At 41.7% G+C, this 21070-nt stretch overlaps 2 protein-coding genes across 3 annotated transcripts; both read left to right on the top strand.

Moving 5' to 3' along the window:
* Window positions 1-1098: 1098 nt before the first annotated feature.
* Window positions 1099-6564, top strand: LOC129582012 (ornithine decarboxylase-like). The gene is made up of 5 exons (XM_055473379.1): window positions 1099-1262; window positions 2849-3025; window positions 3662-4664; window positions 5147-5296; window positions 5366-6564. Exons 3-5 carry the CDS (start codon window positions 3867-3869, stop codon window positions 5921-5923), a joined length of 1506 nt encoding a protein of 501 aa, XP_055329354.1. The 5' UTR covers window positions 1099-1262; window positions 2849-3025; window positions 3662-3866; the 3' UTR covers window positions 5924-6564.
* Window positions 6565-7192: 628 nt separating this feature from the next.
* On the top strand, window positions 7193-20901 carry LOC129582002 (ATP-dependent RNA helicase TDRD9-like). Of its 2 annotated transcripts, XM_055473361.1 has the most exons (34): window positions 7193-8194; window positions 8441-8659; window positions 10038-10178; window positions 10309-10389; window positions 10477-10641; window positions 10750-10850; window positions 10918-10958; window positions 11273-11330; window positions 11421-11578; window positions 11657-11761; window positions 12252-12346; window positions 12405-12548; window positions 12658-12820; window positions 12895-13022; window positions 13166-13273; window positions 13378-13497; window positions 13615-13880; window positions 13980-14066; window positions 14134-14253; window positions 14329-14428; window positions 14491-14604; window positions 14674-14790; window positions 14875-15081; window positions 15419-15556; window positions 15618-15692; window positions 15757-15830; window positions 15912-16118; window positions 16244-16394; window positions 16587-16723; window positions 16830-18296; window positions 18641-18756; window positions 19455-19649; window positions 19973-20083; window positions 20180-20901. In XM_055473361.1, exons 1-30 carry the CDS (start codon window positions 7451-7453, stop codon window positions 16975-16977), a joined length of 4512 nt encoding a protein of 1503 aa, XP_055329336.1. In that variant the 5' UTR covers window positions 7193-7450; the 3' UTR covers window positions 16978-18296; window positions 18641-18756; window positions 19455-19649; window positions 19973-20083; window positions 20180-20901. The 2 variants fall into 2 exon arrangements, with proteins under 2 accessions (XP_055329336.1, XP_055329335.1); XM_055473360.1 differs by having other exon boundaries at window positions 16830-18756.
* Window positions 20902-21070: the final 169 nt, after the last annotated feature.

Raw genomic sequence — 21070 nt, 5'->3', positions numbered from 1 at the left:
AAACGGAACGCCAACAGTCGAGTCAGACGCCCCGGGTTTTGATCTCTTTAAAGTCTACTGGTCAGCCGGCTCCACTGTGAGTCTGTGAGGAAAGCAGCCAGGCTGAGCCAGCCGAATCACCGATGTATTGTGGAAAATACTTATACAAGAATCGAAATCGCTAATCCAGCCGACAAATTAATGCGGAATTTTTTAATTTTTTTAAGCAGTAAAACTAATTACAGTATTAAAAGACTCTCAATGGAGATACAGCGGGGCAGTGCGGTGTCAGTTATAGATACAAATACAATGGGCGAAGCGGAAAAGTTAAAAGAATTCTGGATGTTATAAAGTGTAGCTTTTTCGCTTACTCTTAATGGTTTTCTTTTCCGGACACATGTGTTGTTTCAAATTAAGTTTATTAAACAAAATTATTTCAAAGCGAGTCATTTGACTCGTTTGTATGAGCGTGTTCAACGTACAACTACATACAAGTATACGAGTACAGAAACAGGGCCGTCGCGAGGTTAGAGAAAAAGTAACACACCGGCGCGCCAGTTTGAAAATGGCATAAAATTATGTTTGTGGTGAAACGTAGAAGAATGGCTTTTTCGGGCCATTCTTTTGACCAACGTCCACCCTCTTCGCGATCGCCGATCATCTTGTACGGAAAGTTGAGGAACCTGCTTTAATATACAGAGTACACACGCGAGCGGGTGATGAGGAGGCCATAAGCACCTAACTTACAGATGAAGCGCCCTTTCTAACTGCACTACCGGTGGCGGCAGCCTGTAGGTACAGAGACATACGCCGGTCTACGGAGTACGGGCGCGTTCTACGTATGCCATTCTACATACGCACGGATGACTCAGCTTTTAACTAGCCATTGACTGGTAGTGGGTACGTCGCGATTCTGTGGATCGCTCATTCATCTGAAATAAGGACCGCCTACCACAAGATATGATTGGCTGTAGAAGGATGAATCACTGTATGATCAACGCGTTCGCTTTACTACACGTTCAGTTACCGCGTAGATGCACTCGTCTCTAAAGTTGTGACGTTGACGTCCGATAGCAGACGGTATCAACGGTTTCCGTGCGAATATAAACGCTTGTGGGCCACAACCGAGCTCTTCAGTTTGCAGCACCACAAGTACAGCGCACGTTAATTTTCAGATCCTCGCAGCCTTCAGCGCCCATCGGGGCGTTTTTGGGACCCGCTATACCTTGAAAATACCGCGACAAGGGCCATTAACTTCCAGCTACAAGAGATTTGTTTTGAAGGTAAGAAAATGAAGGAATCTCCACTTATGAGTCGAGAGATAACGGCATCATAAGTAAGAAGTTCATAAGTACTTAGACCTTAGTACTTCTATCATAACGCTGTAACAGTAAAACTGTAAAACCGTAAGCTGTAAGCGTGTCTAAACTTTAAAGGCGAAAATCGTTTTCGGACGGTAGTGGGTAGAAACTATATAGTACTTACTGCATTAAGGTTTTAAACTATACGTACTAATATTATTGATGAATTTAGTAGTTCAGTTTTTTATTAGTATCTGGTTATTGATCATTATTCTGATATCGGTTTGTTTTGCTGTTTAACTACTTGACGAGTTAATGTTAATACTTATTGATAATTATAAAATCTTTGACTATAAAGTTGAGATGAATAACGTTCTAGTAATCTGGTTGAATAATTATTTGTGATAAGTAATATTATGAGTATTGTCACTGTCACACGAGTACAGTATGTATTAAGTAATTGTAATTTTATTTCGGGTTTTTGCGTGTTTATTCCAGACAGTAAAATTAATAACTTCAAATTCCAATTTTGCATGTTCGCCACTATCTACTCGTATGTATGTACAAGAACTCATGACGGAGAAAATGTTCGCTCGTAGTGCTTATGAAGACCATATGTAATTGTAAGCCGAGTACGTGAATGAGCCGAGGAATGAGCAACTTTCGTGAACGCTTTTGTATCTTTTTAGTTTGTTAATAAACTGCATAGTGTTCAGTTTCGGTACTATATGTTCATATCTATACAATTCGTTGCAGTACTTCTATAAGTATTTCCTATACTAGTGCTAATTGTAAGTTTTTTCAGTTCAGTCCATTTAACCACTGGCATGAATCGACCGAATTCTGCTCTTGTGGCATCGTGTCGTACAATTCGTGACTTCGTGAGACTTGTTTAGGCGAAAGCTGTAGAATTCTATCAAGTGCTGAGCCGACAATTTTGAACCAGGAACTTTTTAATATCATACTAAAAAGAGCATTATGTTTTTTGCATTGTCAGTTGAAGGCGGGTTAACAAATTCAAGTGAATGCAAATTTGCAAGGACAACTTTGTAAGCTTTGTTGACCTTTCGCCGTAATATCACAGCAATACTGAATGTTCTGTAAACTTAAATAATTGGAATCACATGAGAAAGTGAGGCTGAAAGGGGGAGGTTTATCAGAAAGTTGTGGAAGTGACCGGCATAACCGATAATGCTGCGTAACGTTGCGGCATTAGAAGTTCACGCGGGGCCTCATGATATTTCGTTTGTGCAGGAGCAGGATAAACTGAATGTAAAATCAGTTGTGATTTTAACATTTTCTGTACTGCTTGCACGGCATGAATAGTATGGAGTTATCTGCTGTTTTTAAGGACGTGCACGTGAAAGGTTCGTGACATTGAATTACCGGAAATTTTCTAATCAAAGTGACTAGTTGGAGTAATCTTCGTATCCGATTTCGCGATAGGGTCGATGATAGGTAGTACTTGTACGTAAGTTAATTATTGGCACTGCCTTTCAAATGAAGATTACGTATGTTTTCACCTTTAAATTATTTGGCAGTTCTAAAAAATGGAGTTTGCATTGCAGGGTATTGGTCACAGCGTCCTATATAGCAGCGCAAAAGGTTACTTCAACATTCACAAGGACTACTCGGTCTGCTCGGAACCTCCACCTTGTTAGACACGTCCTTGCTCACCATCTCCATCTAACAGCACACGGCGACTAGAGTTACCATCCTGCCGGCGTACCACATTCGTCATCAGCGTAAGTTGTAGTGTCGCCGGTCGCGCCGACCAGCACGTTCAGACAGAGTTGTAGAGTAATGTCAGGCTTTTAGCTAACCGTTTAGTGCAGACTGTAAAATACGCTGAACGCTGACTTCGTAATAAAGCAATTAAGAGTCTGTCGGGTGTCTGCACCGATCTGGGACATGCGGTACGAACTCACTACGAAGTTGGCGTTCGACATTTGACTTGCCTGTCTCAAAAGCGTCACGGAAGATGAGGATGCAGACAGTCTTGGCGGTTAGAACGAACCGTTTAACACAACTTCAATCCAGGGTTTTGTGATGCGTACCCAGATGTAGTTTGATGACACTTTTATTTAGAATGCTGAACGGTGGATTTTGCTACCCAGCATAATTTTCCCTTCCGTGAACCATTTATTTGATTTAAAGCGTTAGATGTCAATGGCCCGAAGGATGTCACAGTTTACTGTAGTGATTTTAGTTGTATTAAAACCATTACGCTCGCTTGAGAGTTAGCTACAAAAATGGTTCTCTCAATTATTAAATTACCGAAATGTTAACATTTTCTGTAGTTATATTGTAATACAATTCGAAATTTGGTGTACGTACAATACATGGTGTTGATTCGCTTAAATAAATGTGCTGTATTATAGGTTAGCTCCGCATATACCCGTTCCGAGAAGAAATCCAGTCATATCTACCTATCCCTCCATTTAACCTCATCAGTTTATTATCCATAGTTCCTGTCGTACGAAGCCTTATTTCCGTCTTCCGATCAACGCACTACACTTTTCCACAGTTTCCTTGATTTGTTTACGAGATCGAATAGTTGAGTTGGTCATATCCAGACCGACCGCGATGCAACTGTCCTCTACTCCTTCAATCCCTTCCGTTTCGCAACACGTTGTACTGGCTGGAGATAATTTACTGGAAATTAATACGTTCGATCCCAATACGCTAAGTGTTCAAGATTATGTCAATGAGCAAATTAAACTGTCCGATACGCAAGGAAAAGAAGATGCGTTTTACATCGTCAATCTGGGAGATGTCGTCAACAAGCACCGTATCTGGAAAGAAAAGCTGTCCCGCGTTGAACCGTTCTATGCTGTAAAATGCAACGATGACATCGGAGTATTGCAAACTTTGGCCAGCTTGGGAACCGGATTCGATTGTGCCAGCAAAAATGAAATCAACAAAGTGCTGTCGCTGGGCGTTCATCCCGACCGGATCATCTTTGCTCACCCGTGCAAGACATCCTCGCACATCACGTTTGCGGCTGAACACGATGTCCGCATGACCACCTTTGACAACGAGCCTGAACTGCACAAGATCAAACGTCTCCATCCTGAATGCAAGCTGCTGGTCCGTATTCGTGCCGATGACCCGCTGGCTGTGTGCAACCTGGGGATCAAGTTCGGAGCCAAACTACAGGAAGCCAAGCGCTTACTGGGTGTGGCCAAGGATCTGGAACTCAATATAATCGGGGTCAGCTTCCATGTCGGCAGTGGATGCACCAACGCGGATGCCTACGCCAAGGCCATCATGTGGGCTCGGGAAGTGTTCGATCACGCTAAGGAAATCGGAACGCCATTGACGATGCTGGATCTGGGTGGTGGATATCCCGGACAAGTTGGGGCGCCTATTGCTTTTGATGAGGTATGTGCCGAATTTCTGGTATTACAGGTTTTCTTGGCATTTTGGTCGATGAGTCATACTCTTACACTGCATAGAAGCACTTCATGTCTTGGCTTTTGAATACAGTGTATGAGTCATTTTTGCGGCGGGTTAGCTAACTCTACCTGGAAAAATCGTTTTCCGGTTTGCGTATTTTGTGACATTTCCGAAAGTTTACGATTTTTACGGTGCTGAAATGCGATTTATCGACTTGTCGTTACCAGATGTTGCTCTTAGCACGTTAAGGGTGTGGGGATATTGTGTTTGAGTTTAACAATCTTGAGAATGCACCCAGATGCGGGCTTGAGAGACTGGGAAGACTGACTGCATTTCCGTATTGTCGGCACTTTGTGAATTGTCTAGTAGCGGGTCATGTGCCGTGATCGATTTTATGCCTATTCGGCAACACCGCGTGAACGGAAATTGTCGCGATATGGTTTACTTATGCGTATTTTGATTTGCAGATTGTTGAACAAGTAAACCCTGCCCTGAACAAATACTTTCCGCCTGAAATGGGAATTCGTATCATTGCCGAACCCGGACGTTACATGGTCGCTTCCGCATTTACGTTGGCTGTCAACATTATCGCTAAGCGTGTGGTGGATACGCAATCGGTATGAATAATCTTGTACAAGAAAAGCATTAGAAGTCGATAGATTTATTACGTTAATCTGCCCTTACAGACATCGGACGAGGAAGCCACCAAGTTTATGTACTACATCAATGACGGCGTCTATGGCTCTTTCAACTGTCTGCTGTACGATCACGCTACGGTGGAAGCTAAAATACCGCCGTTCTACGTGCCGTCAGAGATGTTCAAGTCCAGCATTTGGGGGCCCACGTGCGACGGAATCGACTGCATCGCCAAATCCTGCTGGCTTCCCGAGATGTCAATGGGACAGTGGCTGATCTTTGAGGATATGGGCGCTTACACCTGTGCTGCTTCTTCGACATTCAACGGTATGCCACGCCCATCCATGATTTACGTGGTGTCAGAGACTGATCTGGCGCTGGTTCACAATCATCCTCAGCCGGCCCTGGAAGAGATCCAGGAGTTTACTGCGGATCTAGAAGAGATGCCGGAAAGTCTGCCGCGTACAGCCACTGTGTCTTCCGACGAAGGTGTTAGCATGGAAGAACAGATTTTGGAAGATGTGGCCGTCAGCTGCGCTGCCGAACAGGTGGACTATTACGAAGTGCCCGCGCTGCCGGAAGTGGGATTGATGTTTATCGGCGATTAATGCTGGGATTGTCGACACCGAACTTCGCAAACGTTCCTCGTCTCTGTGCCTCTGTCCTTTTCTACTTTATTTATTTATTTCTGTCACACTATTCTTTGCTCAACATCAGTATGTCCTATTCGCCTGTATTTCCTTTTCACTGGTCTTCTGCATCGACATTTCTAATTGAAAGAACTACCTCGTGGATTCAAGCCGGATTTAATGGGTAATTGCGGAGCTATTCGCATTCATGATGACGAATTTGTGGTACGCCGTACACTTTGGTGACTGGAGCACGTGTTCCCTGAGCGGATGGATGTGAGCGTCTGTCCTGCAACGATTTTTCCATGATGTGTGCTGTGTGTGCAATTTTATGCGCTGTTATTTCGCTGTGACTGTCTATGTCGCCCCCGCTGAAGTAATTATGGTCAATTTTGCCATTTGCTGCTGTCGTATTTCATTCACCACTACATAAATCGAGATTTTTCGATTCGATGATAAGTTAAAAAAAATGCAGCCAACGTTTTTCATTATGCTGTTCATGGTTTTATTCGCTTGTTAGCGGTGCTTTTGCATACTTGCATTATTGTAAATAAGCATAGCCCGCTTGTTGTAGTACTGTACTAGCGCGGTGATTATTACTCAGTAAACTTTAATACGAATTTCGAATTTCTTGTTTGGAATCATCGAAAAAGCCTAAAACTGAACCGGCACTGACAACTGCCAGTAATAAGTAAAATGCGAAAATTTTTAAATTGCAACATTAGCGAGAGACAAAAAATTACTAAACGAAATGGCTAGTAATTCGGGACCCCTAGCACTGACCAAAAATTAATCAGACCACGATTGTGACTGGTTTATGGATACCCTTGAATGAAAAATAAGTTGGCTCTGTCATGCTCCGGTCGAAAGAATGCATTGGCATCTGCGATAAATAAAAATTATACATCCTTATGAGGTACGACAGTCACCAGAGCAGAAACGCTGAAATATTATGGATTAGGCCATCACGATTCACAACAAAAGACTTGTTCATTCAACAAAACTTCCAAGGAATAAAATTCCGAACTCTGGGAACGAAGTACTACTGAAATATTGTTTTTAATTTGATTGAATAGTACTAACCTACAGTGCCGAATCACTGCCGATAGTGTATGCTGTGTGTCGTACATAACTTTTGTTCGATAAGTGCGACTTTTGTCAGGTGCCGGAGGGCAACGGGCCTTCGTTGAGGCTGCTGAACTGACCAATCGCCACTCAAAGGTTTTTCCTGCTCATAATCAGCAGCAGCTGTTTCACACTCTCAGCCGACTGGGATTTTTATCACAAATAAAGAGTTCAGGGTCAGCATCCCCAATAAAAATTTCGAAGATTATTGTTGTGTTTCTAGGCTTACTTTTTGTTTATTGACTGACACGAAGAAGATTGTGAAATCGACTGACACGAAGAAGATTGTGAATTTGATGTTTGAATGAACTGCGGGATGATAATATGCTGGAACGGATGGTAGTAATATAGAGAGAACAACGTTTATTTTAGCCCCGGAAAATGTCGTCAGTGTGTGAGGTGGACGAAGAGTTCTTGTATGATATTTTGCCTGTATCCGCATCTTCTCCGAACGGTTTCCCATGCACCGAAAGCGAATCTATGCCGCGAGAGCTTCCTGGTAGCAACGACGATCTGCTGGAAATCATCTTGCCATCATCATCACCAGCTGATCCATACACTGCTCCATTAACCGAACATACATCCGAGGAACTTCCTGGTGGCAAGAAAGAACTACTGGAAGTCACTTTGCCATCGGCATTGTCAGCTGACCCGTACATTGTTCCATTTACCAAAGATACACCCGGAGAACATCCTGGTGGCAACAACGAACTGCTGGAAGGTTATGGTTTGCCAACATCGTCATCCGCTGACCCGTACCGTGCTCCAGTTAATGAATATACACCCGACGAGCTCCCTAGTAGCAGTCCTAGCGAGCTGGATGGCGAATGTGTAGCCGAAGTTGAGGAAGAATTGGAGTACTGCGAATCCGAAATTACAGTGACGGAGACGCTGGTTGATCAGGAAATAAGTGGCCGTGAAGTTGAAATCGTTCAAGAAAATGTGCCGATCCAGAACGATGACGGAAATCAAGGTTTTCCAGATGGCCAAACGATAAAGGCGGAGCCGGAAATGGTGGACGAAACCGTGCGGCCAGTGAATCGTGCAGCGCAACCAAAACCGCCACGGAGACTGCGGATCCCGGATAGTTTTAAAGTTTTCCCCGTTTGGCGTCACCGACGACAGGTAACGCAGTGCCTAATTTTCGTTTGCGTTATTCAGTAAAGTATGGGTCAAAATTTGCAGTTTTTGTGAATTTGTGATTTTGATATTATTTTATTTTTTTACATTCATGTCCAGAATTTTTCTGTTGTAATTTATCCTGTTTTTGTTACAAACATGTAACGTGACTGGCTTGGGCTAATAAAATCTGTCCAGAATAGATTAGTAAATGCACGATTCAATAAGTTTGTATATCTTTACTGTTTGCAGATACTGGATAATGTGTGCTTGAATCCCGTAACGCTGATCAGCGGACCGACCGGTTCAGGCAAGTCGGCCTTGATTCCGCTTCTTCTGGACACTGACGCCAAACAAGGCGAGAAGCCCAACATCGTCGTGGCCATGCCGCGGCGTATTGCTGCGATGAGTCTGTGCAATTATGTCTGCCAGGAACTTGACTGCCGGCAGGGAAGTGAAGTGGGCTTTCAGGTACGTCGTTCTTATTTGAGTTATCTTCAGTATTAAACTATTCAAATATCAATTTAAACTGTTAGTTATGCTGGCAGATTCATATGGCCGATATGGGGCTCTTTTTTTTTCAGTAGCGTCGAATGATTACCTAATTTCCTTTCTGGAGAGTTGTTTTGCAGCTAGACTGTTGTTGACGTGTACTACAATAATTATTATTAAGCAGTTGTGGGTTACTGTACGTTCTGGATACTTCGCTTTGCCCATTATTTTAATCAGTACCGCTTTAGGGATCAATATATTAATCACTTTACCGAACTGACAGCCTTTTGGGGCGGGCGGCTACATGAACATTTACAGCTGACTGTAATGCAGTCTTCGCACTGACTGAGTCGAACGATATGCAATATTGTGTTGAAATCCGCATAACGAATTTTATTAATAATTATCAAAAACCGCCGAGCTTTCATGCATAATTTAGTATTTTACTCCTTCTCTGCGTGCAAGTTTTTATATTATCTGCTTTGTTGTACTACATATTAATTTCGATTTATGGACAAGCAAGGCCGTATTAATCTCGCTGTCAAACAAGTTCAGGATGGAGTCTTTTCTCTGCGTGCTGCATCGAAGTTGCATAAAATTCCCTTCTCTACACTGCGTGATAAGGTGCGTGGGACGCAACGCGAAGCTGTGGGATCTTGGAAAAGGAAGTTTAACGATGCAGAAGGAACGTATCTGGCGGAATTTTTACTGAAGTGTGCAGATGTTGGAGTCCCCATGAACAAGACGTTTTTACGAAGGTTGGTGATAAAGAACGCGGAGCAAAAAGGACTGGAGCCAACGTTTAGCAGGAACTGGTTAAAGGGTTTTCTTAAGAGACATCCCACGCTTCGCTACCGCGTTTCACACGGAGTGAATAGGAAGAAGGCCCGCGAATGGACGGCAGAAAACTGTGAGGGCTGGGTTACGCTCCTGAGTGAACTGCACATGGAAGGATGGCTGGATAATCCCAACGGGATTTGGAATTTAGATAAGAGCGCCTTCTCTACGGCTGAAGAAGTTGATAGGTCTCTACGGCTGTTTCTGACGTTCTGTTTTTCTTAATAAATGTTCTTAGGAATTGTAATATCTGTTTATGAGAATCTAAAAAATTATTTTTTTTAAAAGGGCCTGCACGTCAAAAGTTAAGTTTCGGGTGATTAATATATTGGTCCGTACAAGGGAAGTGATTGAAATAATGGGCAAAGCGAAGTATACTAAATTATGAATTCAAGGTTGTAACCACTTGAACTGAAATTTTAGTAGGTGTTTTGTGTGCCGGTAGCAGTGTCTTGACGGTGTTTTTGTTTGCTTTACCAATAATAATAATGACATAACTGTGTTTACTTTTTAATTTCAGATCGGAATGGCCAGAAGTATGATGTCGTCAAGGACGCGAATTTTGTACTGCACAACTGGGGTTCTTTTGCAAAAAATGATGCACGAAAGCTTAAATCAGTCGCGTCCGCTTGAAAAATATACACATCTAATTCTCGATGAGGTGCGCACCTGCTGCTGATCTGTGTAGCGTAATATTAATTTCGTTAAATTTTTTTGTATTTTATGTTTCTTTCAATTTTGATTTCCAGTAAAAATGAAATTGTCATACGGTCAAGTTGTTATTGTTCTAGGTACACGAACGATCAGAAGATATCGATTTTACGATGTTATTGGTGAAGTTGGCACATATTTCCGGTGAATGGTTTCCAAAGGTCAGTTGGGCAAGATTTGCTGTTGTTCTCTGTAATATCCCCTTATTATTTGTTCGTCTAATAGTTTATCAAACATCGGGTTTTCAGGTCATCATTATGTCAGCCACCATGAATTCTTCCGCCATTCTTAACTATTTCAAAAACGAAACCTTGTGTGTGTGTCCACCCTTAATCAAGATTGTCGATGCGCCGCTCTATCCGGTAAAAGAAGTTTATCTGGAAGACATGTGTGCAGAAGTTGGCTGTAGCATGGTAAGGATTGGAATTGGAGTTATGAATACTTGTATACTTGATGCACGTCTGTTTTTTTGTGTTTTCTCTGTTGTTGTGTAATGCCTTGTTTACAATCTGCATTTTTAGGAAGGCTCATATTTCGACCACGAGAAGCCGTTCGCGAAGAATGAGATCATGAACCTCGTTTTGAGTCACATTGACGAGATGTACAATCGCAATTTTGGGGGGTAAGCGTTCTACTGTTTTGTTGTAAATAAATGTGTTTTTGCTTTACGTGCTTTGGCTTTGGTTTAGTGGGAATGCAAAAGGAACTACGACATTAGTATTTCTGCCTGGTAAGATTCCGATATGCAAATTTACTCGATGACATGCAAATGCGCTGTACAGTTGGATCACTGAGATTGGCGGCTTCATTGAGATTGGGGGCTGCTAACCTGCTGGATTGGGATTCGCTTGGGCTGTCTTTAAACTTTGTGATACGATTTTGTTGTTTGTTTAAACAATAATGATAGTCAAAATAATCATTCACAACTGTCCATGATAGTCAAAAATAATAATATTACTGCAAAAAAATTGGGAGTTTTGCCACTTGGCTAGTGGGTTTACTCTTGAAAGGATACAGTTTAAAACCGTTTTTCTTTTTTATTAGGTCTGGAAGACATCGAGAAGTTAATGGATAAAATTCACATGGACTTCCCGAATCGCCTGTGAGCATTTGGCTGACTGCTGCGCCATAATTGATAGTGCAAAAGTTTTGCTTGAACGGGAAATTTTATTTTTTGAAATATGAATTGCAGTCGCGGTGCTCCTCAGTGGGAAATCTGCCCATTACATTCACTAATTCCTCATCATATCCAGAGTGCGGTATTTCAGCCGGTTAAGAGAAACGTTCGACGAATAGTTTTAGCGTCTAATATTGCGGAAAGTTCAATTACGGTACCGGAAGTGGATACAGGTATGCTGCCTGTTTCAGTCTTTTTCCGGTTGTTGGGTTGCATCTCACGCTCAGTGCATGGTGGTTTTGCTTTTACAGTATACGATTTTTGCCTGACCAAGAACATGACCACTGACGAGGAGACCAAATTGTCCTTTCTGCAATCTCAGTGGGCCACCAAAAGCAATTGCGGTCAGCGCAAAGGTAAAGTCAAATTCGAAAAGTGTCAAAGTAGAAAACGAAAATTTTTCTGAGGCGGCAGGCAGTACTAGTTATAACAAAGGCAGCCATAAGTCGGCTGTCCGTGGTGATCTCAGCGAGGGAGGGCGGTCAGATGAAGATCCTGTCTGTTGAGGAAATTCCGAAAAATGGTGATGGAGCGGAATCGAACCGCTGGCTACCGAGTGAGATCCACGTAGCACAGCCACTGTGCCATCGCCGCTGTTGGCGAAGATCAAGATATTTGTGCTTGAGCTTGAGCCAACCAGGTAGGCGGCGGATGGGCGGCTGCTGTGTGTAAAGAGGATTCTCCTCTTACATAGTTTAATATAAAATAGCTTTTGTTTGATTACTTAGTTTTCGTGCAGCCAAGCTAAGAGAAGATGTTGCAGTTATGCAGCGGCAGTGTGACCTTTATTTTAGTAAATCAGGCAGTGTGACCTTTATTTTAGTATTTTAGCTCTGTGCTTTGCAGGAAGAGCCGGTCGGACACGTAATGGTACAGTATATCGGCTTGTTTTCCAAAATTTCTACAATCAGTTAGCTGATCATCCAAAACCGGAAATCCTTGTAACTATTTTCATGAAAATACTGAAGTGGCGATGTTCCTTAATGATTTTCTCTCTAGAATATTCCCGTGACCACGTCCATCCTTCGCAGTAAAATGCTAAATTTGGATCAGCTGGATATGGACCCGGAGGAACTGATGGGGATGATGTTGTCGCCGCCGACTTCAGTAGATGTGCGACGTGCTGTGCAGATTTTGAAAGAAGTATGTTTCTGGCTAAAATTGTTTGAGAATAATTTTATCTTGTGATGAATCTTTGCACAGTTAAGCACTGTACATAGTCTATCCAAATTTTTTGTGCATTTTTACGCAGAAAGGAGCGCTGAACCTATACCACAAAGGTCAACTGAAAGAGAGCGATGGCGATTTAACATTCCTTGGGCATTTATGCGCTACTATCCCGCTGTCGATTCCCTTGGTTCGACTTGTGTTTCTTGCATTTTGCTATGGACTGCTGGATGACGGCATAGTGCTTGGTAAATGGTTGCCTTCGAAATTCGTAAATTATTGTGATTGGTCAATGTTTTTTCTGGCGCTGTTCCACGTCTAGCTTGTGTAATCAGTGTCCAAAGCATTTTCCAAACCACCTGGATGGACGACACAGAGGGATGGATATCTAAAAAGAAGAACGACCGCGGATTTCGAAGCGATTGTTTGTCGTCATTTCGGATTTTCAGGGTTAGCTGCCCACATTTTCCTGGTGTGGCCGTTGCATGAAATCTACCAGATTAAAAACTTCTTTTCATCTACAAAGTGTATACAGTAGCACCTTTTTACGCAGTACTATATTTTGCACTGTGATAAAGTTTTTCTGCACACAGGAGTGGATTTGGCTTTCTGTATCTGGTCAGTTTGGAGAGGGCGACAGCAGTGACAGGGAACGAATCTGGTGTATGCAAAATCGACTATCCCGAAGCCGTCTGCAAGAGGTACGAGTACGTCGAGTATCGTACTATTGTTATTGCGGTACTTAAAACAGTAGTAGCTGAAAATTGATTTTTTACATCTGAAAGTTTTTTGTACGATTTTTCAGATATTGTATATCGTGTCTGAAATTCGACGACGCTTAAGTCGCTTGGGCCTCTATATGATTAACGATGAATATTTCCGAACGGAGTTTAGACCCGATGTTGAATGGGAAATTCTGATAAAGGTGAGATGAAGACAGTCCGAGTTATTTTAATTCTTATTTTGATCAGGTCTAAGGCTATTTGTGGGATCGCGAATAACTGACTCCAGCTATTGTACGCGTTTTAATTTTCTCTTCAAGGTGGTAATTGCGGGTGCTTTTTATCCTGATTACATGATCAGTTCGCCTCATATTGATGATACAACCACAATGGATTCTATTGCTGCGGCCTCAGAAAAACAACGGGAAAGATTTGGTGGTTTTGATCCCTTGCATTGTGTGGAAATCGCTGTGCCTGCTCGAGCGGATACACTAGCGTCCCTTTTCTACGAAAGTTTGCTGCGACAGTATCTCAAGTCAATTCTGTATACGAACGTATTATTCAGCATCAAGTATTTCAAAAACAGGTATAGCTGGCGCAGTAGTGTTGCGATTTTGAGTGCGAAGCAGATTAGTGAAAGTTTGGAAAAGGCTGTTGCAAAAGATCTACCATCTTTCAATTACAGAGCCGTCGTCTGCCTTGAACGAGGAGTTGAGGATGTGACTGGACAAGGTGCTCTCCTTGTGGAACATCTGCTGCGGTCAACTAAAAAGTAAGAACAGCGTCAATTGGTCAGTAACTCAGCGGAGGCCAAACCGGTAATGTTAACTGGGTTTCAGGCAGAAGCGTCGGAACTGGGATACTGTCCACAAAATTCCCACGGTGAAAGATTCATCAGTGAATAACTTCGCGGTGATAAACCCAGAGTTAGCAAAAGCCATTAAAGGATCAAACAAGTGGTACGTTTGTTGACAGTTGGCGGTCGTTGTCTGATTGCGAATGATGCCGAACGCCTGATGGACGAGTCTGTTTAGGCTTTCCGTTGATTATACGTTATGGTATCCTGAACTTCCTCCCTGCCCCGTGTTATCGTCTTGGACTGATGATTTGAAACTGAATGCCACCGTCACTGCGGTATGTTGGATAGTTTGTGACGAGCGTCCCATAACAAACTATTTCGATTTATTTATACCCAGAAAGTGGACGACAATGTATTCTTCGCTCGATTGTACCCAAGTGGTCCCGATCCAGTGAACCAGCTCAACCAAGATTTGCAAGCTCTTCTCGGTTCGGACCTGGTTCGGAAATGTGTATGCGCCATGGAGCACCAAAATTACGAAATCATTGTACTTGGAGATTCTAGGGGTTTTTTGTTGCAGTTGCCTTCGGATAAGGATCAGGCACTGCTGGGTAGCTACGTGATTTCGTATATGGGTCATCCATCGGAAGATCTTGCTCGTGCAAAGGTGGTGCGAATCGACAAGGATATGATTGAGGTAACAGACAGCGTGCACATTACGGAAAAGAGCATTCTACAGTTTGGAATTTCCATTTCAAGTACGGTCAGTATTTCGTTATAGGTTTACTTGGTCGATTACGGAAGAATGGCACGACTGCCATGGAATCGGACATTCCTTGTTTTAAAGTCGAATGCTACGAAATGCTTCTGGCAGACACCTCAATTGGCTGTTAAATGTCGATTGTCTGAAAGCTTTTCGGTGCGACCACTGTCCAATATCAGCGTGTATGACCGGCTACAGAGTGAAACTTCCCAGCTGGAATTCGGGGTATGGATAAATAAGTATTTACCTGGATTTTCTGAGTATACCTGGATTTTCTGAGTATCGGCGTTTTGCTCAACTTATCTAGTGTGATGTCATTCTCCGCAGTGCATATGTTTTCGGCGCTTATGTGTCCCTTCTTCCAGCGCCGTAAATTTACTAATATATTTGTGTCAATAAGCGGGAAAACGAATATCATAATGATCAACTGTTATGTAATAACAGTTTGCAACGGGGCGGTGGACTGCTCGAGTTATGGAGTTATTAATTCTAAATTTTTTATATATTTTGCAGAAGGACATCTTGATAGACAACGACAATCTCACAAATATCGCTGTTCTAGGTGTGGTATTCGGCTAAGGATACGGTAATGCTGAATGGGATCTGCGCGTTAACGGAAAACTCTTTAACTGGACGATGTAGCCTTTTGGCACGGATGTTTGATGAAGGATTGCTGGTCTTCGAGCACGATCTAGTGGAGGTAGTTAGTGTTTCTGCAGCACTAATAACTTGAACTAATAAACGGGAATTTCATGTGGCAGTTCGCGTGGCCGGATGTAGAATCCCATGCAATCGCAGCGGTCAAAGTCAAACCACAATACTCGGAAGAAATGCCGGTAAAGTTAGAGTCTCTGCTTGTTTGTAATTAAAAGTTTTTAAGTGTGACATTATGATTTGCAGATGACATTTGGAAACCCAGTTAACAGTTACGATATTGGGCGTGGTTCGTATCGATGGTTGTACAAAATTCCACGGTACGTTATTGTATACTACTGGCTACTGCAAATCTTTGCTGGTCGGAGGATTTGTGATTGTGTACATTCGTGTCCATGTAGTTTTGTGGAGCCTCATCGAGAAAGTGTCAATACCGTCCTTCTGCGGAGTGTTTACCCAGATCCGGTTGATTACGTTTTGGTATCCACTGAAACTGTTGTATCGAAGCGGAAGAACATGGTCGTATGCGCTGATACCACTTTAATGCCGCACGTTCCCGGCATATCGGCATTGTTGATGGCGTTGAATGCACCTGTGGTGGAAATGAGGTCGGTTGTTTTGAATGTTTGTGGTTGATTAACCATCATTATCTTAGCAAAATAATGTTTTGATTATTTATTATATCCGACTGAATAATAATTTTGGTCTTGTGTGTTTGATAACTTATTTGCAGAGATGATCCGGATACGCGGAACATTTTGGGATTTTACTGCGGTCTCGGCTCGATTTGTCGTAATACAAATCAACCAGCGAACCCAATATTTGCGGCCCATGACTTCATATTCTTTGGTGATGCCGTCCTGAAAAGACCTGATATGGATCTTGTAAGTTGCACCCATGGTGTGTCCCAAAAATTTTGCGTTGTCGTGAAATTTGTTTTCCCATGTACTTTAAATTGGTTTTCATAGCGCCCTTCTGCTGCTTCGAAATTCCGTTAGCCTTATTGGTCTAACAGACATTTTTAGGTAAACTATGCGGATTGAATTTTGCCGACGACAGTTTTTGTGTAATGCTAGGTGAAAAGCATCCGCAAAGTGGTCAATGCATTGCTCTGCTTTGCCGCTGACATGAAGCTTTCAAATGGAAATCCCAGCACCGAAATGGTGGAAAAACTCAAGAATTTTCAGGGTTCTCTGCGATCCTCGACTTTGTTGTAAGTATACACATTTGTGTAAAAGCTTGTTTTTCTGGATTTGAAACATAATCACCGAGGTTTAGAAATACTGACATATTTTGTATGACCGATTATTTTTGGACAGACTGATGCAGATACCGCGCCGTATGTCGGTAATCCCGCTGAAAAATCGCCAGCCTGCAGTGTGCCCACCTCGCTGGTTGTCGACTTTACCGGCAAGTGAAAGGTCAGATGACCGCAGTAATATCCATCGGATCTATTACGAATCGTAAAGTGTTTCATCCGCATTTGGAGATGAGTTTCTGATGGACGATCAATAGCTGCAGCCTACGTTGATAATTGGAGTTTTAGTTTTTGATATGTGGTTTATAGTTATACGTTTTATGATTTGTATTATACAGTCTACTACTTACTTGTGGTTTATACGTTTTTGTTGTGTTATGGGTTTTAGACTATGGTTAGTTTATGCTGTTGCTTACCACTGACTATGAAATAGCGTTTTTATTGTTTTAAATCTGATGCCTGTGATGAATCCCATTGTGATGCATTTCTTTTGTTTTGGAAAATGTGGCTCGACGTTTTATGTACGATATTGTGCAGGCCTTCTTTTGATTGTAGTGGATGTGAATCCTGCTTGCTTTGTGTTGTTGGATGGGAAATTAAAGACGGAAATCAAATATACAAATTGCTGTAGTGTTGCTGTTGTTGTACTGTTTGTACTCCATTCTGGTGGTATTTTCGCTGCTGAATCAATTGCACAGTATTCATTTTGAAAAATTCCACTTTCGTGAATGATTTGTTGCATGGCGTCTACAGCCATGCGCTAATCCAAGTTGCCAAATAAATAGTGTTTGGATGCGATAAATTTCAGTCACAACTTACCGCTACCATCTAACTGATCAAGATAACTTCAAGTACTCTTAAATTATTTTATAGAATGATGATAGCCCGTAAGTATCAAAATTAAGCAATCTGCCTGAAATGTTGTTCACCGTGATCCTGAAATCTGATTTGTCACACCCTCACAACTTACTGAACTTGGTAGTTAATCTTGCCATGATCGCTTCCAAAAAAAACACCGTTTAATGAATACGTTCTTTAAACAGAACGACTTTTTATTCCTGCATGCAGTTTTTGTACTTGTACACGTAAATTGTAATTACTTTGTTACTGCGTTGTGGTGATTGTTAGCTAAGTCGTAAAACTGACACGTGTATTGGATGAAACTTTCTCAACATTTATGTTTACCGTAGCAAGCGAATGTCAACCAGTTCCGACTTTTTTGGGGTGTTTTGCGTTAGTCATAAATTTCATGCTGTAATTATTTTCTGCCGGCAACTTGATTACATTGCGCATAAAACATGATGAAAAGGCTGAGCGTTGTATACTTACTTGTCGGCTGCGAAAAACGTTTCCGTGCCATACCATGATGCGTAAACTGACACGGATTTTGGTCTCGTGAACGTTGCATTCCTTCCCGGCACCGACGCCGTTTGTGGCTGCATGTCGCCATGGCATGACTGGTGACGGATGTTCAGTACACACGAGTCGCGACTACCGACTGCGTATGCAGATGCTCAACAAATCTATGGTATGCTATTGCAACTGTGGTCCTAATCTGTTGGACTGTTGGTGGTTTTACAATAATAATCTGTTGGATTTCTATTCCTTTGTGATTGTGTTGCCTTTGAAGTTTTCAGTGCTGAATGTATATCCCGCTTGTTTTGCCATACTTCATGTAAAATCACCTATGCGTTCCCATCTTATGCCATACGTCTGTTTTTGATCCTCTGGTGCTTTATCGGTGATGCCGTCATGCGCTATAATTTTGTTAGCAAGCTAAATATTTTAATTGAAGAATTTTATTTCAGAGACATTCTAGGGTAGTTTTAAGAAATGCCATGTTCCGTTTGTAAAATGTGTTATACTATGTAGCCACACTATGACAGAAAAGTATCGTTATCCCAAAACCTTCGGATGCCGTGGGAAACGGAAAGCGCAAACAAAGAAACCCCCATCCCATGCGCAATTGAACAGGCGAAAAATTTCAGGTGAGCATAATTGACTGCCTGCGTTTGTCTCCGCAAATTAAAGCAGTAAAATATTTCCACAGTGTACTTTTTCTGCAAGGGCGAAAGTTTGGTAAAATGCCTATAGCTATGCAATAAGCATTAGCGGATTAGCTGTGTATAAGCTTCTGGCAAAATTCAAAAAGTCTTTTATAAAATCCTTAAAAACTGACAAATCAAAATTAATGTTGAACTGTGTTACATAACAGTGTAGTCGTTCCGTAAACTTATTGTCAGCGGTTCTGTATGCTTAAGCTTAATTGACGTGCCGGCGTGTTTTGCGTTGTGTTAATTACGAAAAGATTGGTTATTATTATGAAATAAGTTTGTTAGTAAATAAATAGGAGCTACAAAATGACCTGCTGCTTTTAGAATTATAAAGGTCTCTTTTCGTTCGGTGTTTTAGGTTATATGACCTACATCTGCGAAGTATAAAAAATACTTACTTGTTAGTTGTACTACTACTGATTACAGTACTTACTTTGTTCCAACTGTACCTTAATTAAGTACGTACATAAGTATTAAGTTTAATTACCGTTATGAACATGGTAATTACTTAACTATAAAAATTATTATTATGAAGAGCGTGTACCGTGTACGTACAAGATGGATGCCGTCCTTAAATTCGTAAGTAATTGCATGATTACAATATTACTTTCTTTTGTTTTTGTTCCCTACAGTTCGTTCCGGTCACAAGCCATGCTGTCCACATCCCTTCAGTGCGGATGGAGATTCTTTGAAAATCCTCTATTTCAACAGTGGGATCACGGAGAAAATATCGAACCAGTGTTGTGAAACCGGAGGGAAAAATGTCGAAAAATTTGAAAAAACCGTTCACGATCAACGAATACGAAGCGAATCGCCGCTCGAATTTTGTACGTAAAAATTCATACATCAGCTCTCAGTTCACAATTTACGACAATATTTATTGATTTATTATTTACGGCAATATTTATGAATAGTTATGTTTTTGTCGGTCTGGAACCTGTCATAATTTTATTAATCACAAAAGTGTGCGCCAATGTTCTTGTCCGGACTCGTAACTTTCGGTCTGGCAAAAACGTATTTTTGCCTTTTTCTTTGTGTACATGTACCGGTAGATTTCGTTTTGTTCGCGTCTCACTGATGCATTTCCAAATTTTATTAGAAGTATGCTACGGTGTCTTATGCCGGTTGCGTATTATTTCCGGTTCGTTAGATATTCCTTCGAATTCGGGGAAATCTGGCCATTCGGATAAGATGATAGCCGGCACTCCACTTGGGGATGAAGAAATGAAATTTCTGAAGAAATGCTCAAAACAATCGGGAAGTGAGTTGTTTATTATCAAACTCACTCCGAGTTTTAAATTTCTCTGGAAAATGTGGTGCTGTTCACAAGTCAGATGCATATGAGTGGTATTTACAGTTGCAATGAGGACATTTCTTCAAAAGTACATTCCACAAGGATTGACCAAAGCAATGCGAGATGCCCCCGATATCCAGAGGATTCTGGAAAGTTCATGGCAAATTTGATCTTTGTGAATTTTTCAAGGCAGTTAGTTTTCTGTAGCTCCAAGTTTGTATTATCTCTGTATGTGTATATGTTTGACAGTATTACCTCAGTGAACTGCAGCTTTGAGTTCGCTACTCTATCAGTGTACTCTGCTTATTTTTTTACAAACGTCTGTACTTTCTGGGTATTTTATGGTTTTTTGTACGTCGGCATTATTTTCTTGTATTAATGTGTACTCTGGACGTCGTTTGTACCTACAATGCCCTGCTATACTGATTGTGAGAATAATCACAAAAAATGGCCAAAAGGTTACTGCGTTAACCTGTGCGATTATTGGCAGCGTGTTAGCCTTTGGTCATTCATGGGGAAGCGGGATGTAACGCCGCCCCGAACGAGACAGTATAGATAGCTGTCCCGGGAGTTTATCCTTAACAGCTCTTTTAGCTTTAGTTTCGTTGCCAAGGTTCAACTAGTCTTTGGACATTTTGATACCGCAGCGCTTTGTGTTAGTTTTTGATCTTCCCACCTTCCCCCCTTACCAGTCTGTATTGGAGAGGAGGTTTCCGGTTGCACCCTCGGTACAACCGGCCTGTTTTTCGTTTGGTTTTTGTTAATATTATTTTCATATTATATGTATGCTCAGAAATAAATGACGAACGAGAGAAAAAACGGCTGCTGTTGCTGCGTACGCGATACAATAATCCGTTTATTTACTATAGTTCACTTTTTATCATTATACAGATGTACTTACCCGTTGCCAGTAGTTCGTACTTTTTTATCAATGATTTGGTCGAAAATGCGCTT

The sequence above is a fragment of the Paramacrobiotus metropolitanus genome, unplaced genomic scaffold (genome assembly GCF_019649055.1).
Source record: "Paramacrobiotus metropolitanus isolate TYO unplaced genomic scaffold, Prichtersi_v1.0 Parri_scaffold0000006, whole genome shotgun sequence".
Classification (NCBI taxonomy): Eukaryota; Metazoa; Tardigrada; class Eutardigrada; order Parachela; family Macrobiotidae; genus Paramacrobiotus; species Paramacrobiotus metropolitanus.
This window is presented reverse-complemented; position numbering and strand designations above follow the sequence as displayed.